This window comes from Poecilia mexicana, unplaced genomic scaffold, assembly GCF_051168715.1.
Source record: "Poecilia mexicana isolate PSO_F unplaced genomic scaffold, ASM5116871v1 scaffold_15, whole genome shotgun sequence".
Lineage (NCBI taxonomy): Eukaryota > Metazoa > Chordata > Actinopteri > Cyprinodontiformes > Poeciliidae > Poecilia > Poecilia mexicana.
Window position 1 is genome coordinate 452308 of NW_028263384.1, and position 17362 is coordinate 469669.

The 17362-nt window shown below is 50.3% G+C and overlaps 1 protein-coding gene across 2 annotated transcripts in view; it reads right to left on the reverse strand.

Moving 5' to 3' along the window:
- Nucleotides 1–113: 113 nt before the first annotated feature.
- The window catches only part of nub1 (negative regulator of ubiquitin-like proteins 1), a 17877-nt gene continuing 628 nt past the window's right edge, over nucleotides 114–17362 (reverse strand). The window contains exons 2-17 of one of the 2 annotated variants that reach the window (XM_088013270.1): nucleotides 17025–17205; nucleotides 16794–16948; nucleotides 4430–4551; nucleotides 3413–3580; nucleotides 3230–3294; nucleotides 3094–3158; nucleotides 2422–2580; nucleotides 2265–2353; nucleotides 1706–1812; nucleotides 1454–1640; nucleotides 1274–1381; nucleotides 990–1142; nucleotides 775–921; nucleotides 635–697; nucleotides 334–529; nucleotides 114–257 (exon numbers count right to left, since the gene is read on the reverse strand). In XM_088013270.1, coding sequence (XP_087869396.1) covers nucleotides 115–257; nucleotides 334–529; nucleotides 635–697; nucleotides 775–921; nucleotides 990–1142; nucleotides 1274–1381; nucleotides 1454–1640; nucleotides 1706–1812; nucleotides 2265–2353; nucleotides 2422–2580; nucleotides 3094–3158; nucleotides 3230–3294; nucleotides 3413–3580; nucleotides 4430–4551; nucleotides 16794–16948; nucleotides 17025–17205 — 2108 coding nt within the window. In that variant the 3' untranslated portion in view covers nucleotide 114. Of the gene's footprint in view, nucleotides 258–333; nucleotides 530–634; nucleotides 698–774; nucleotides 922–989; nucleotides 1143–1273; nucleotides 1382–1453; nucleotides 1641–1705; nucleotides 1813–2264; nucleotides 2354–2421; nucleotides 2581–3093; nucleotides 3159–3229; nucleotides 3295–3412; nucleotides 3581–4429; nucleotides 4552–7632; nucleotides 7874–16793; nucleotides 16949–17024; nucleotides 17206–17362 lie in introns of those variants that run through there. The other variant, XM_014974205.2, reaches the window with a different exon arrangement.

Here is a 17362-nt window from a genome sequence, read left to right on the forward strand (position 1 = left end):
AATCATCAGAAAAACAATCGCTTGAAAAGAAAAACTGAAACGTCTCTGATCCAATTTCGCTCAGCAGCTGGATCCATCCGTGTCCATCCGGTCCCGTTTGGGCCCCATGCGGACTCAGACGGAGCGGGCCGGGCCTCGGTCCAGATACGTCTTCAGGGTGGAAATCAGCTGGCTCTCGTCCTCCAGGGTCAGGTCCAGGTAGTCCTCCTCGTGGCGGGAAATATCCTCCAAGACCTCGTTGACCAGCTGGCTGTCCTCTGGAGACACAGGACAGGAGGACAATCAGGATGGGTCCAAGGCGCCACCTGCTGGACCCCCAGAGCACCACCTTACCTGGGGAGGTGGACGAGGTGCCAGCCTCCTCAGAGGACGGCGAGGAGGACGAAGAGGACGTGGATGGCGGGGACAGCAGGTCTGGGGACAGGACACCCTGGTTGTCCAACAGCAGCTGAGTTGCAGACTGGACGTCTCCTCCAGACAACCTGAGGGCCGCTTCAGCCGGGGCCCTCTGGAACCCCAGGTACAGCAGCTGGAGGACAGGGGACAGACGGGTTAGTGGACAGCAGCTGGAGGACAGGGGACAGACGAGGGACATCTCTGACTGGAGGACATCAGTTGGACAGAGGGACAGTACCTGCTCCACCTTCTCTGGACAGACAGCGTCCTGTTGGGACGTCTGGGACGAGTCCAGCAGGATCTGGGGACAGACAGAAAGCGGTCAGGCATTTGTCGGGTCCAGGTTCTGTCCCAAGGCCCGGCGGGTCGGGGACAGACCGCGGACGCCTTGTCCACGTCCCCCTGGGCGCGGTGCAGCGCTCTGGCCGCGTCCGTCCTGGAGAAGCCCAGCTCCACCAGCCGGGAGACGTCCTCCATCCTCGTCCTCCGCCGCTGGCGCTCCTTCTGCTGCTGGTCCTCACGCTCCTGGACCAAACAGGACCGGGTCAGAACCAGAGAGGACCGGTTCTCCTGGTACCGTATCAGAACCCTACCTGGCGCCGGTTGCTGATAAGGACGGCGGCCGCCTGCAGGTCTCCTCCACAGGCCCGCAGGCCCAACCGGGCCTCCCGCTCAGAGAAGCCCAGAACCAGCAGCTGGTCCATCTTCTCCGAGTCCGGAACCAGACGGCCGTACAGGTCCTCCACCTGAGACGAGACGGGCCGTCGGGTCAGAACCAGCACAGAGACTGGAACCACAGAGAGCTGCTGGGGCCTTTAGAGGACCAGGGGACCCATCTGGACCTTCAGCGGAACCACCTGGACCCATCCAAACCCACCTTGGCCAGCAGAACCCGGGCCTGGCGGTCGTTTCCCTCCAGGAAGGACAGCAGGCTCTGCAGCAGGTACAGACGCAGGAACAGGACTTCCTCTCGTCCCGTGTTGCCCTGGAAACAGACACTCGTTCAGCGGCGGCTCCCCCCAGTGGCGGCGGCCGGTGCGTGCGGCGGCTCCCGGACCTTGATCATCAGCAGGCGCTGCTGCTGCTCGCCGTAGCAGCGCAGGAAGCAGTCCTCGGCGCGCTGCAGCCGGCTGCGCCCGTCCTCCAGGCAGGACAGCGCCTCCAGGGCCCGGTAGCACCACACGATGTCCAGCTGCAGGACGGCGTAATTGTCCACAGAGCCCAGCATCGCCGAGCCGCACCGACTGCAGGACGGCGAGGTGTGAACAGAGCTTTTATTGTGAAAGGTGCAGGGGGCGGGGCTTCCTACCTGAAGTGCTGGTCGGCCTGCAGCAGGTGGCAGAGGGCGGAGTCAAACTGCCTCCTCTTCATCAGAGAGCGGCCCTTCTCATGGAACCCCATGGCCAGGATCAGAGCCTGGAGACAGGGGCCGTTATGGACCGGGTCGGGCCAGAACCAGAACCGGGCTCAACACCAGAACCTGAGCAGGTAACAGGGTCAGGCAGGGACCTGGTCCTAACTTGGACTGGACCATCTCAGCAGTAATTATTCTCGACTGATTCCAAAGAGCTGAACCAAAAAGCTGTTAGCTTAGCACAGCTAACATTTGGGATTAGTGCTTTAGCATTAGCTTTCAGTAGTACTATGTTAATATTAGCATGTTTGTAGCTTTAGCACGAGTAATGTTAGTGCATTAGCATTAGCACAGCTAGCTCTTCAGTTAGCGGTGAGATTCCCAGTGAAACCAGTACAGAACCAGATCTTCATCCTGCTGTGGTTCTGGTATCAAACCTTCAGCCAGAATGCAGAGAACCGGTGAAGGGGTCTGACTGGTTCTGAGTGGTTCTGATGTCTGGACCGAGCCTCACCTTCTTCTCGTCTTGCGGGATCTTCAGCGGGTTTCCTTTCTGGTCGGCGATCTCCAGGAAGGGCGTGGTCTCTGGATCCTCGCTGCCGTCTGACACACAGAACATCCATGAAGGTCAGGAGCCGGCCGACCTTTGACCCGGCCCGACCCGGACCCACCTCTCTCCGACAGGATCTGGAAGCCTTTCTGGGTGCGCTGCAGGCTCTGGCTCTGGCTCTTCTGCTCGTCCTCCTCCCTGCTGACCTGCTCGGCGTCGCTGACCTTCAGCACCATGACCTTGCTGTGGTTCTTCACGCCCTGCTCGTCCAGCCGCCGGTCTGCAGACAGAGGAGGCGGGTCAGAACCGCCCGCTCCTCTGACGGCTGCAGACCAGTTATTACAGACTTTATTAATTATGATGTATGTTTTAGTCAAAAGGAAATGAACTGGGTCGATCAGACCTGGAATGTCAGGAAGAACTACGGATTTGGAAAGATGAGGATGTGGATAATTACTGGAAACTCTCATACGAGATCAGCACCAACCAAACAACAGATTGGACTGGTAGAGAAGTCTACAGACCGACCGAGTATAGATGAACCCAACCAGTGAGAGGGTTTCTGTGGTGAGAACATGAACCAGTTCAAACTGCAGGTGCATTGAGAACCATCAACATCAGCCCAAATAAACAGAAACAGAATCTGTTGATCTGTTTTTGTTACTTTTCCCAACATAGCTGGTGCCCGACGTTGCCATGGTAACCAATAATCTTAACTCGGTCTGAAGCGTTATTCTCAGTAAATTAATATTTAGCAGGATGATTTCAGCTTTACACAGGCGGCGGTACCGACCGGGCTGCAGGGTTCTGCCGTTCAGGATCAGCTTGATGTGCTTCAGGCTGAAATCCTCCGCGATCCTGCAGGAACACAAACAGCCTCAGAGTGGAGGGCGGGGCTATGACATCACCACCAGGTGAGGCGACCGTACCTGTCCACCAGCTGCTGCAGCGGGACGTCCAGCCGAGTCTCCAGGTGAGTCTTTGTCTTCGAACCCTGGAAGCAGAAGCAGAACCTCAGTCCAAACCACCAGCTCCACCCTGACTCCTCCCACCAGCTCCACCCTGACTCCTCCACCCTGACTCCTCCCACCAGGGGAAAATGCCCTCCTGACCTTCTTGGCCTCTCTGGGCAGCAGCAGCTCCAGCGTCGCCACGCTGGTCTCCCTGAAGGTCCGGTTGCCTTTCCCTCTGGCCACCGCCTGAGCCCGGATGGACTCCAGAGCGCCCCCTACCTCCTCCGCGGACAGGCCCAGGAGCGGGGCGTAGTGCTGCGCCAGCTCCTGGAGGACAGAACATCAGATCGAGACGCTGCTTTAAGCCACCAGGAGCCACATTTAATTCACCTGTTTCACTTAATCTACGGAAGACTTTCACTGCCAGAATCTGGAGATAAACTGAGGAGCAGAATCAGGATTGAACAAAAAAAAAGCTGTCAAAACAAGAGGAAGCCTGTAAGAGCAAAATAAAAAATCTCTCTAAAATGAGAAGGTTTTTTGTTAAACCGATATAAAACTCAACCTTGAGGAATTTCCTCATTAAAGCAAGTTATGAGACGAGAAACTTTAACATTATAAGTTGAGTTTTAAATCGTCACCTTAAAATCGTGACTCAAGTTAAGTTTGAAAAAGAAAAATGACTTAGGCCGTCATTTAGGAAGGTGAAGATATTATTTTATAAAACAAGACTTTCTCGTTATATTAAAACAAAAAACTCATTAAAATGAGACTAATTTTAATGATCTTTGCTACTGAATTTATTTCTGATCTCTGGCAGTTTATCGTTTCTCCAGATCAAACTGTTCTCTGATCTGCAGCTGCCGTTAATCCTCCTCATCCTGTAAACCCTTCAGGTGTTTCCTCAGGCTGACCCAGCTCCATGTTTCCCTTCTCGGCTCCTCCAGACTCTCTGCCTGCAGGTTTCAGGTGTTTCCTGCTACAGCCCAGATGATTTCAACTGGCAGCTGTTTGCTGAGCTGCAATCAGGTGAATAATCAGGCGTCTTAAAGCAGGGGAACCTCTAAAATTCGCAGGGCAGTGAGTCTGGAGGACCAGGGTTGGGAAAACCAACCTAAAGACTCTGTGGAGACATTCTCCTTCGGCCAATCAGAGCGCAGTCTCAATCCGACCCACCTGCAGGTGCACGGCGCTCGGTTGGTCGTCCTCCTGGGTGAACGGAGGATTCCACAGCTGAACTTTCTCCTGCTTCAGCAGGTTCTTCAGCTTGGCCTGGAGGTTCTGCTCCGCCATGCTGTCTGTAACGACCAAGGACAGGAAGACAGCCACAGGACAGGAAGTCGATCAGAGGACAGGAAACCACAGGACAGAAAGTAGACCACAGGACAGGAAGTAGACCACAGGACAGGAAGTAGACCACAGGACAGAAAGTAGACCACAGGACAGGAAGTCAACCACAGGACAGGAAGTAGACCACAGGACAGGAAGTAGACCACAGGACAGGAAGACAGCCACAGGACAGGAAGTAGACCACAGGACAGGAAGTCGACCACAGGACAGGAAGTCAACCACAGGACAGGAAGTAGACCACAGGACAGGAAGTAGACCACAGGACAGGAAGTAGACCACAGGACAGGAAGTAGACCACAGGACAGGAAGTAGACCACAGGACAGGAAGACAGCCACAGGACAGGAAGTAGACCACAGGACAGGAAGTCAACCACAGGACAAGAAGTCGACCACAGGACAGGAAGTAGACCACAGGACAGGAAGTAGACCACAGGACAGGAAGACAGCCACAGGACAGGAAGTAGACCACAGGACAGGAAGTCAACCACAGGACAAGAAGTCGACCACAGGACAGGAAGTAGACCACAGGACAGGAAGTCAACCACAGGACAGGAAGTCGATCAGAGGACAGGAAACCACAGGACAGGAAGTAGACCAAAGGACAGGAAGTCGACCACAGGACAGGAAACCACAGGACAGGAAGTAGACCACAGGACAGGAAGTCAACCACAGGACAGGAAGTCAACCACAGGACAGGAAGTCGACCACAGGACAGGAAGTCAACCACAGGACAGGAAGTCGACCACAGGACAGGAAGACAGCCACAGGACAGGAAGTCGATCAGAGGACAGGAAACCACAGGACAGGAAGTAGACCACAGGACAGGAAGTCGACCACAGGACAGGAAGTCGACCACAGGACAGGAAGTCGACCACAGGACAGGAAGACAGCCACAGTACAGGAAGTCAATCAGAGGACAGGAAACCACAGGACAGGAAGTAGACCAAAGGACAGGAAGTCGACCACAGGACAGGAAGTCGACCACAGGACAGGAAGTCAACCACAGGACAGGAAGTCAACCACAGGACAAGAAGTCGACCACAGGACAGGAAGTCAACCACAGGACAGGAAGTCAACCACAGGACAGGAAGTCAACCACAGGACAGGAAGTCAACCACAGGACAAGAAGTCGACCACAGGACAGGAAGTCGACCACAGGACAGGAAGACAGCCACAGGACAGGAAGTTGATCAGAGGACAGGAAACCACAGGACAGGAAGTCAACCACAGGACAGGAAGTAGACCACAGGACAGGAAGTCAACCACAGGACAGGAAGTAGACCACAGGACAGGAAGACAGCCACAGGACAGGAAGTAGACCACAGGACAGGAAGACAGCCACAGGACAGGAAGTAGACCACAGGACAGGAAGTCAACCACAGGACAGGAAGTAGACCACAGGACAGGAAGTCAACCACAGGACAGGAAGTCGACCACAGGACAGGAAGTCAACCACAGGACAGGAAGTCGACCACAGGACAGGAAGACAGCCACAGGACAGGAAGTCGATCAGAGGACAGGAAACCACAGGACAGGAAGTCGACCACAGGACAGGAAGTCAACCACAGGACAAGAAGTCGACCACAGGACAGGAAGACAGCCACAGGACAGGAAGTCGACCACAGGACAGGAAGTCGACCACAGGACAGGAAGTCGACCACAGGACAGGAAGTCGACCACAGGACAGGAAGTCAACCACAGGACAGGAAGTCAACCACAGGACAGGAAGTCGACCACAGGACAGGAAGACAGCCACAGGACAGGAAGTCAATCAGAGGACAGGAAACCACAGGACAGGAAGTAGACCAAAGGACAGGAAGTCGACCACAGGACAGGAAGTCAATCAGAGGACAGGAAACCACAGGACAGGAAGTCGACCACAGGACAGGAAGTCGACCACAGGACAGGAAGACAGCCACAGGACAGGAAGTCAATCAGAGGACAGGAAACCACAGGACAGGAAGTAGACCAAAGGACAGGAAGTCGACCACAGGACAGGAAGTCGACCACAGGACAGGAAGTCGACCACAGGACAGGAAGTCGACCACAGGACAGGAAGTCAACCACAGGACAGGAAGTCAACCACAGGACAGGAAGTACACCAGAGGACAGGAAACCAAAGGACAGGGATTCCCGTCTTGTCCGGAAACCTGTTCACCTTCAACGGACTGAATCAGATCAGAGAAGTCAGAAAGTCCAGAATCATTCACAGTAAAAAGCAGACGTTTTCCCTGATCTCTGAGGGTCATAATCATCAGGTCAGAGGTCAGAAAGGTGGGAATACTTTAGAATAAAAGCTGAAGGAAGTAAAAACTTAAAAGAAATTAAAAAAAAACTAACAATGAAAATTGATGCTTTCTCACCAGCCTGATAAGTAAACTAACCTTTCAAACTTGACAGTAATAATCAATGAAACTAATAAATGGTATCTAATATTTCTGATCTGAGACAGATGGTTCTATAAAATGATTATTTTTATGATTCAAAGCTGCTAACGCGTATTTAATCTCCTTTTTGTTATCATAATTCATCATCATATCTGATATAATCTTTAATCATCTGAATAAAGTTTTGGTCCAAAACCAACAAAGATGATAAACAAAACAAAGCTTTTATTTTGAAGGCTGCAGCTAGAATCGACGTTTTCCATTTGCATTGTGGGAAACGTAGTCCTCCACGTTCAGGATCGCCGAACCGGATCAGAACCAGAAACCAAGATCGAAAACTTTTACTGAGTCTGACTTTAAGATTGAACAGGAAATGACGTCATTTCCATCACGTCAACACACAAACTTTACTCCAAGAGCTCTCGTGTTAATTAGCATCACTTTCAGGGTTAAACTTTAGGTTTTATTTAAACTCTTAGCAACGTGAGAGTTCTCTCCGAACCGGAACCGGATACAAATGAAAATATTTCATAAAAACAGCTGATTATTTATCTCCAGAGTCACAGAGACGCTTCTACTCAGCAGCTAGCAGGTTGTTAATAATTTGTGGGTCAGGAGGCTGACCTCTGACTTCAGAGTTACCTCGCAGATAACGACGAGTCGCTGACTTCGAGCTGAGGGATCCGAAACACCTGGAAGATCCCCAGACCTCACGCTCCACGACGGAGATATTTTCATGGAGCTGCAGAGGGGAACAAACTGCGAGAGGTCTCACTCTGAGCGGCTTTACATAACCCGCTGCTCAGAAAGTGGCGGAGAAGCTGCGGCACAGAAAGACCAAGGCATCTCAAAAAGCAGAGACGATCGTTGTACAAAGTGGGTAGTGGCCTACGATGGTCAAAAAGCGCGACGAGTTTAAAAAAGCGGATTGAAAACGCAGCAAAGATATATATATATATATATATATATATATATATATATATATATTATATATAATATATATATATATTAATAATTTTGATTAAAGGGTTCAGGAAACGTTACGTCATCAGCACAGGCGTTGTATAGGGGGGAAGAGGGCCCCTGACCGACAGGGGGCCCTCCACAACTTATTTATTTTTTTGTTCATAGAAATAAAAATAAAAAATCGGGGTCCTGTCAATTACAAAATTAATCATATTGTATTTTCGACAATTGCTTTTAGCAGTAAAAATTTAATGTTCCCCCTCCCAGACCAAAAAACACATATCCATATTTGCCCTGAACCCCCCTATCTGCGTTAAATGGTTCGTTCCTACTTAGCGCACTTGATGGTGACGTTTCCAGCAGCAGTCAGTAGATAAGACAAGAACGACTGTGGCAGTTACTATGCTGCCTAGAAAAATTATAAAATCAGGTTTTCAAACATAGAGAGAGGGAGAGAGAGAAAAAGGCAAGAGTGTCAATTTAAAACCCAATTTTTCTCCAAGAGAGGTGGGTAGACTGAATCAACCATTTAGCATAATTAGCTTAGCTACAGACTGTTTGCCTCCATTTCACTAGCATTTAATGAATTAAGGAAAATAATTACCAACATATTCATATATTTAACTTGTACCTTTTACCACTTAACAGATGAGTCAGTCAGCAGCAGCTCTAACCCACGTCCCTCCTGACCTGTTCTCTCCTGAGTGAAATTAAAGCTGCAGTAACTTCTATGTAAATGTTTTTTCACATTGTTAAAAGTCCACCTGTTCGTTTTAGCACTACAATACCCATAGTGCATCTGTTCGTTACCCATGGTGCATCTGTTCGTTTTTTTTCTAGTAGTTCGACTTTCATCTATACCAGTAAGTCATCGCTTCTTTCCTGTACTTCTGTGGTTCAGTGGCATTAAAATCCATCAATAGAAAAATTCTGAGCTGCATGCCTATTCCTTCTGACCGAGGAAGATTCAATTGACGAGACATCCGGAATTAGTGCAAGCTAGCACGCAGTCTTTTACAAGTGGTCCTTCGAGCCGGATCTCGTTGGTTGAATCAACAACATGGCGACTTTACAAGACAACACTTCTCAAGAGGAAAGTCACAAGCATAGTCCCCGTCCACGCAGGAGCAGGAAGCTTCCGGGACATCTGGCGGAATATGAGCATGACCTACCTGATCCAGAGGAGTCAGAGTCATCAACAAGCAGCGGCTCAGACGAACCCGATAAGGATAAGAAGCAAAGATGGGACAAGATGGAGGCAGTATGGAGCAGAGTTTTAGAAACGATGAATGAGATGCAAGTCACCATGAAGGAGACCAGTGGTGCATTAACCAAGCGCGTGGAGCAACTGGAGCGAACATGTAAGTCATGCAGCCCTCTCCTGCCACACGGTCACACTCAGCAACGTGATAGAGCAGAATCCCTTCCTGCGTTCCTACCACAGCCTCGAAGTGTGGGTATACACATCAGTCACACCAGGGATCAGTCGAACACCATGGCACCAACAAGGCAGGATAACAGAACACCTGTGAACCTACTAAGACCAGTAGAACCTGCTGCATCCTTATCATCTCTAAAGGCAAGCCCCACGTTACAGACAGCACTATGGCCAGCTCCACTGTCTTCAGACTCCAGTAATCAGCCAGTTCCACAACCAGATGTACTTGCAGCACCTCAGACTATGTTCCATCCACCACCTGTGTCCCAGCCTTGGATGAACACGGCCTTCCAGCCAGTAGGTCAGTCTGTACCTTCACCTGTTCCACAGCCGAGAGGTCCTCTGGTTTATCCAGGAATCCAGCCAGCATCATTACCAGCTCCACCTCCTAGAGTGAGACATGTGATACAGCCTGCTCTACAACCTGACATTCAAGTATCACAATCCATGCAGCTTGGGAAGCTCGAACCGCATCAGGCTGAGTCTCTACACAGTCAGAGATACCAACATCTGCAGCTACCAAGCAGCACCAACCACGTACACTCTGCACCATCATATAACCTCTCTGCAGGCTCTGCTACACCTCTGTATCAGCCACCACAGGGAGCAGCAGCACAGCAGAACTACAACCAGCATCATGCAGCTCCACCTGCTGATTTTCCCAGCCATTACTCTGCTACCTACCCATCACCTTCAGTTGCATACCAGGCATCAGCCCCCCTAACTTCGACAGCGGAAGTCAGCCAGCCAAATCTGATGGAGATGATTGTGGCCTCATCATATGGCATCCCAAAGCCTAGACTGGTAACATTCAAATCTGGCCGAGAGAGTGAATTTGCACTATTGAAGAAAGGATTGGACAGCCTACTAGGGCCTCATGCACACCTCACAGAGGAATATAAATATCACATCCTGCTGGATCATTTAGAGCATCCATGTGCTCTACAAGTCGCCAGGCGCTTTATTCATGACCGCACTCCCTACACTAGTGCAATTCGAGCATTGGAGCTGAGATATGGACAGCCTCGACAGTTAATTCAGAGCGAACTCAGTACTATCCTCAACTGCTCTCCTATTAAGGCCGGTGATCCTCAAGCCTTTGAAGATTTCTCCTTGGCAGTGTCTAGCCTTGTAGGTCTCCTCAGTACTATGGATGATGTAGCAGCCAGTGAGCTCCAGTGTGGTTCACATGTAGACAGGTTACTAACCAAACTTCCTCCAAGTTACAGAGACAGTTTCATTGAGTACTGCATCACACGTGGCATTATACGCACTGGCAGCAGCCGCACATACAACATGTATGACCTCTCTGAATGGCTCGAGCGCAAGTCCCAAGTTCTTCAGCTATCCAGGCAAGCCACTCAGTCACAGTCATCAGACAGACTACGATCAGAGAGAAGTAACTTCAGAGCGCCTGCAGGGTCTAAAGCACAGAGTAAGTCCGCATCCATATATTATGGCTCCGATCCTGCTCAAATACAGCCAAAGACAGACACCAAGGCTCAAGCTGTTAGTCCTTCTTCCCCTTCCAAGAAGAAACAGAAGTTTAAGCCATATTGCCCATACTGTGAAGGAACAGAACACTACCTCAGTGGCTGTGTAAACTTTAAGAAGCTAGACCTCACAGCTGTCGCCACTTGGCTAAAGGATAAATCAAAATGCTGGCGATGCGGCCGTAAACACACTCCAGAACAGTGCACTCTGAAGAAGCCATGCACCACCTGTGGAGAACAGCACTTATTAGTGCTTCATGACCTGGCTGAGGCTAGAAGGCGGGACCCTAACATCCTAACAGTGAGTACCAGCAGAGTATTTCTGGATCCTGTCAGTCACTCTGGCCGTGTAATGCTGAGGGTTGTGCCCATCCAGTTACATCATCAGAGGAAATCTCTAGACACATATGCTCTCCTTGATGATGGCTCAGAGAAAACCATCATACTCCCAGCTGCTGTTAAGTTATTAGGCTTATCACCAGAGGAGGAAACTCTATCTCTGCGTACCATCCGTCAAGATGTGATCCAGATAAAGGGAGGCTACGTCTCATTCCAAGTATCCCCGAAGGCCCAACCAAAACTGCGTTATAAAATAACACATGCCTTTACTGCTCAACAGCTCAGCCTAGCTGAACAGTCGTGTCCAGTGGAGCTCTTAAAGGAGAAGTATCACCACTTACAGCAAGTGCAGCTAGAGGGATTCAACCATATACAGCCTCTAGTGTTAATCGGTTCAGACAATGCTCACCTCATAACTCCCGTCTGTCCAGTCAGGCGTGGCCCAGCCCGTGGACCTGTCGCTGTTTGCACTAAGCTGGGGTGGGCCATCCAAGGTCCAAGCAGTAGTATGCCTACACAGCAGGGAGAGATGCACTTCCTGAATATATCATGCCTTTCTCCTGCTGAGGCTTTGCATCAGGATGTTCAACGTCTGTGGCAACTGGACGCTCCCATACATAGACCTGAGAAAGAGGTCACACGCTCGAAGGAGGACAGAGAAGCCATAGCCATGTTAGAGGCTAAGACCATCAGGATTCCAGTGGATGGTGTGGAGAGATATGCCACCCCCCTGCTGAGGAAGAAGGACTTCCCTCAGATGCACGTCCCTCCAGAAGTCGTTAAAGGCCTGCTGAGGTCCACAGAGCGGAAGCTGATTAAACATCCGGACCTGGCACTCACATACAACCAGGAGATTAAGAAGTTGGTTGATTCTGGTTACGTGGTGAAGCTTACCCCAGAAGAGATTCACAGTTCTACTGAATCTTGGTACGTGCCACACCATATGGTACATCATAACAACAAGGCTCGGGTGGTCTTCAATTGCTCATTTGAGTTCCAGGGCACCGTCCTCAATAACTACCTCCTGCCAGGCCCTCCACTGGGGCCTACACTACTGGGTGTACTCCTCCGCTTCCGTCAGTATCCTGTGGCAGTGAGCGGAGACATAAAGGCCATGTTTCACCAGATCCGCCTGCTCCCTGAAGACTGTCCTCTGCTACGGTTCCTGTGGAGAGATGGTGAAACAGAGAGGCTCCCAGATGTATATGAGTGGAGAGTCTTACCTTTTGGAACAACGTGTAGCCCTTGTTGTGCTACATTTGCCCTTCAGAGACATGTGAAGGAGCACCAAGACACTCATGAGGACATCTATAAATCTGTCCATACAGCCTTTTATGTGGACAACTGCCTGCAGTCCCTTTCTGACCCACAGGAGGCCAAGTTGCTCATTGACAGGATGAGGGAGTTACTCTTCCAAGGTGGATTTGAGATAAGACAGTGGGCCAGCAACCTACCTGAGGTGGTTGCCCATCTGCCCAGCATAGCCAGGTCAGAAAGCTGTGAACTGTGGTTGAACTTCAAAAGCCTTGATCCACAGGAGTCAACATTGGGTCTCAGCTGGCACTGCCCAACTGATGTCCTGGGATACAAGCATCGCCCAGTGTCTTACACGACTGTCACGTTGCGCAATATTTATAAGGTGCTAGCCAGTCAGTATGACCCACTGGGTTATATCTGCCCTTACACCACAAGAGCAAAGCTCATTGTACAGGCCCTGTGGATTAAAGAGAGAGGATGGGACGAGCCCATAGAAGGAAGTCTGCTTCAGTGGTGGCTCGAATGGGAAGAAGACCTGTCTAATCTCCAACACATCATCATCCCTCGCTGCTACAGTCCTCACAGCATCAGTGGTACCTCAAACGAGGTTCACATCTTCTGTGACGCCTCTGAGAAATCCTATGGAGCTGTTGCCTATCTGAGAGTCACAGAGCAACAGACGCACATCTCCACTTCTTTCATCATGGCACGCTCAAGGGTTGCACCCCGCAAACAGGTGTCGATTCCCCGACTGGAGCTGTGTGCTGCGTTGACAGGAGCCCAACTAGCCAAAGTGCTCCAAACTGAACTCTCATTACCCCTGCACTCTGTCTATCTGTGGACGGATTCTACTACAGTGCTACAGTGGATCCAGTCCAGCTCCTGCAGGTACAAAGTTTTTGTTGGGACTCGGATTTGTGAAATACAGGAGTTGACCTCCTCAGAGCAGTGGGGGTATGTGAACTCTGATGAAAATCCAGCTGATGACATCACAAGAGGGAAATCGCTGTTAGAGCTTACCATCTCCAGCCGCTGGTCACAGGGCCCCCACTTCCTCACACAGGCTCCTGACACCTGGCCGAAACCCCCGACAGAGTTCCCAGATTGTGGTAATGAAGAACTCAGAAAGACCGCTTTCTGTAGCTTCACATCTATATCTCAAAGTCTGCCAGATCCTACACAGAGCACATCGTTAGAGGACCTGGTTCTGGCCACCCACCAATCCCTGCATGGGGCGGCTGCCACCTCATTCACTGCTGCCGAGCGTCAAGAAGCAGAGACTCAGTTGCTTCGCTCTGCACAGAAGGACAGCTTCCCAGAAGAGGTCCAAGCCCTCCAAGCAGGTGACACTGTGCGCCCCAGCAGTCGCCTTAGTGCTCTTTCCCCTGAGTATGACAGCCTCAGTGGACTGATCAGAGTTGGAGGCCGCCTGCGCCAAGCTATAGATGTATACCCTGACAGCATCCATCCAGTTGTGTTAGCTCCTGATCATCCTCTGACTCGTCTCATCATAAAGCACTACGACGCTCAACTGCTTCACCCAGGTGCAGAGAGACTCTATGCAGAGATACGACGCACCTATTGGATCCTCAGAGGTCGACAGGCCATTAAGAAACACCAGTACCAGTGCGTAGACTGTAGGAGATGGCGCGCCTCACCTTCCACACCAAAGATGGCTGACCTTCCCTCAGCTCGTTTGAGACTCTACAAACCCCCATTCTGGTCTACAGGCGTAGACTGTTTTGGACCGTACCTAGTTAAGATTGGACGTCGAAGAGAGAAACGCTGGGGGATCATCTACAAATGTCTGACCACTCGATGTGTTCACTTGGATCTCCTCCCTAGCCTCGACACTGACTCTTTCCTGATGTCATTACGCAGGTTTATTGCTCGCCGGGGAAAGCCATACGAGTTGTGGTCTGACAGAGGCACCAATTTCAGGGGAGGCCATAAAGAACTGCAGAGTGCCTTTGAAAACATGGCCCCAGTGTTGCAGCAACAGTTGGCCAAACAGACCATCAATTTTAACTTCAACCCGCCGCATGCTCCTCACTTTGGGGGAGCCTGGGAGAGGGAAATCAGGTCAGTCAAATCAGCTTTACAAGTTGTCCTGAAAGACCAAATTGTGGCAGAGGAAGTACTTCTAACAGCTCTCATAGAGGTTGAAGGCATCCTTAACTCTAAACCTCTCGGTTATGCCTCCTCTGACGTGGCTGACCTGGACCCCATTACACCAAACCTTCTGTTAATGGGGCGGCGGGATGCAGGATTACCACAAGCAGTGTATGGTCCTCATGATGCCCTGTCCAAGAGAAGATGGCAACACAGTCAGGTCGTCAGTGACCATTTTTGGAAACGCTTCATCCAGGACTACCTTCCAGGACTTCAGTTACGACAGAAATGGAGGAAATCTACTGATAATACTGCTGTGGGACAAATTGTGATGATTGTTGATTCCAACCTTCCCCGAGGACTGTGGCCCGTCGGGACCATCACCAAGGTTTTCCCTGGGACGGATGGCGTTGTTCGAGCTGCTGAGGTGAAGGTCAAGGACAGCATCTACATTCGCCCGGTAACCAAACTGGTGGAGCTCCCGGAAGTGCCTGAAGATTTGGACCCTTCTTCTACCTAGTGGACTTTGTATGAGTGTATTTGTTTGCAAATACAGGGGCGGCTGTTAAAAGTCCACCTGTTCGTTTTAGCACTACAATACCCATAGTGCATCTGTTCGTTACCCATGGTGCATCTGTTCGTTTTTTTTCTAGTAGTTCGACTTTCATCTATACCAGTAAGTCATCGCTTCTTTCCTGTACTTCTGTGGTTCAGTGGCATTAAAATCCATCAATAGAAAAATTCTGAGCTGCATGCCTATTCCTTCTGACCGAGGAAGATTCAATTGACGAGACATCCGGAATTAGTGCAAGCTAGCACGCAGTCTTTTACACACATATTTGTTAAAACTGTCATTATGTTGTGACAGTATGGCATAATTTGTGAAAAGTCTATTTCTTCTGCCTTTTAGGAGAGTTTTAGTGCTGTCAATCACCATCTCATGTGGTGCTGCTCATCCCCATGCTGCAGCTAGCTATAGCCTGTTGTGAATGCTCAGTCTAGTTAGCATAGCTACCAATGAGCACAGATAAATTATTTTCCTGTAATGATAAGTTGTTTCTCCACCATTAGCACATTTAGCAGCGAGTGAATGATTTGATTGACAGCACTAAGACCCTCCTACTAGTTCTGATTGTTTTTTGTTTTTTTTGTCAGAACGGTGCATTACTTTAACCCAGTGTTTCTCCACCTGGTCCTCAGCCCCCTGCTCTGCATGTTTTAGATGAGCCTCTATTCCAGAACAGCTGATTCAAATGATTGCAGGACCATCAAGTCCTGCAGAAACCTGTTAATCACCCAGAGATACAATCCAGGTGTGGCAGAAGGGAAACACCTAAAACATGCAGGACAGGGGGGGTGAGGACCGGGGTGGAGAAACACTGGTTTAACCAGTAATAGTAATTCAGGAAGGAGGTGGAGGAGATTGATTGTTTCCACAGATTATCTGTCTCATAAACTGCTACATCATGACAGCTTTAACAAATATGGAGAAAACATATTTTTTATTAAAGTTATACTGCAGCTTGCATAAATGCAGCTACATAGCATTTTTAGAAGTCTGGATTGCTTTATGTGTATTTTGCTCGTTGCTTTTGACTTTTGCTCATGGGGAGACATTTCAGTATCTAAAACTAGTAGAAAAAATGTAAGCAACCTACTTGCATACTGGATGTGGACTGTTGGATGTTAAATTCATGAGCAGTAAATATTGTGCTAATTATCAATATTGAACCACAGAAAGCAAGGCAGATGCAGCCTTTAAAATTGTGACGCTTTTTATGGGTCAGATAGACTCAGAAAATTGTAACAGCAGCTGGTCAGGGGGGCCCAATCTAAATTTTTTGTCAGGGGGCCCATGATTCCTGGTGGCGCCCCTGATCATCAGAACCAGTCTGTTTCTGGAAATATTTCATTACGTCACCAGAACTGGTCCGGTTCCGGTTCTGGAGACATTTCTTTACATCATGTTTGAAACAGAAACATGAGACCAATCAGCAGCTTCTATCTGGGCTCGGTTCTGTTCAGGTTCAGAGGAGAATGAAGAACAGAAACAGGAGATTTCTGTTAGTTCTGACGGGTTCTGGACCCATCAGAACCTCTGGAGGACGGGTACAGGCCCAGCCTCCTGGCAGCTTCAGAGATCCTCAGGGTTCTTCTGCTGGGGAACGGGTAGTGGTTCTGAAGGGCCCCGGACCCACCTCCTGGGTTCTGATTCTGGTCCTGCTTCAGGTCCTGGTCCTGGTTCTGGTTCTGGTCCAGGCTGGCACAGCGTTTGGTGAAGCCTCCTCTGGACCGGGCAGAACCAGAACCAGTGTCTGCGGGTGGGGCCTGTGAGGGTGAGGAGCGGGAACATCTGGGGATGAAGAGCAGAGGTCCAGATCAGAGGCGGATCGGGTCGGAACCAGAACCAGCTGGAGGCGGTTCTGGACCTGCAGCGGCTCTGCTCCGTCTCCATGGCGACAGCAGAGTTGTGCCGGTGCAGGTCCAGGTGAACGCGCCACGGGTCTGACATCTTCGGGTCAGGAGGAGAGGGGCGGGCTGGTTGCCATGACGACGTCCAACCCTGAGCAACAGGTACAATGCTGACGACATCCAGGAGGTCAGAGGAGCCTGGAGACACAAGAACACAGAGATTAGATAATCTGATCCATAATCTGATCGTTCCTGGTCAGCTGCAGTGTAGCCATTAGTTTAGGTAGGGATAGGGTTAGTGCCTAATCCCCCTTTGAGGAGGGCAGGGAGGGTGGTTCACTCAGGCACCAAACAA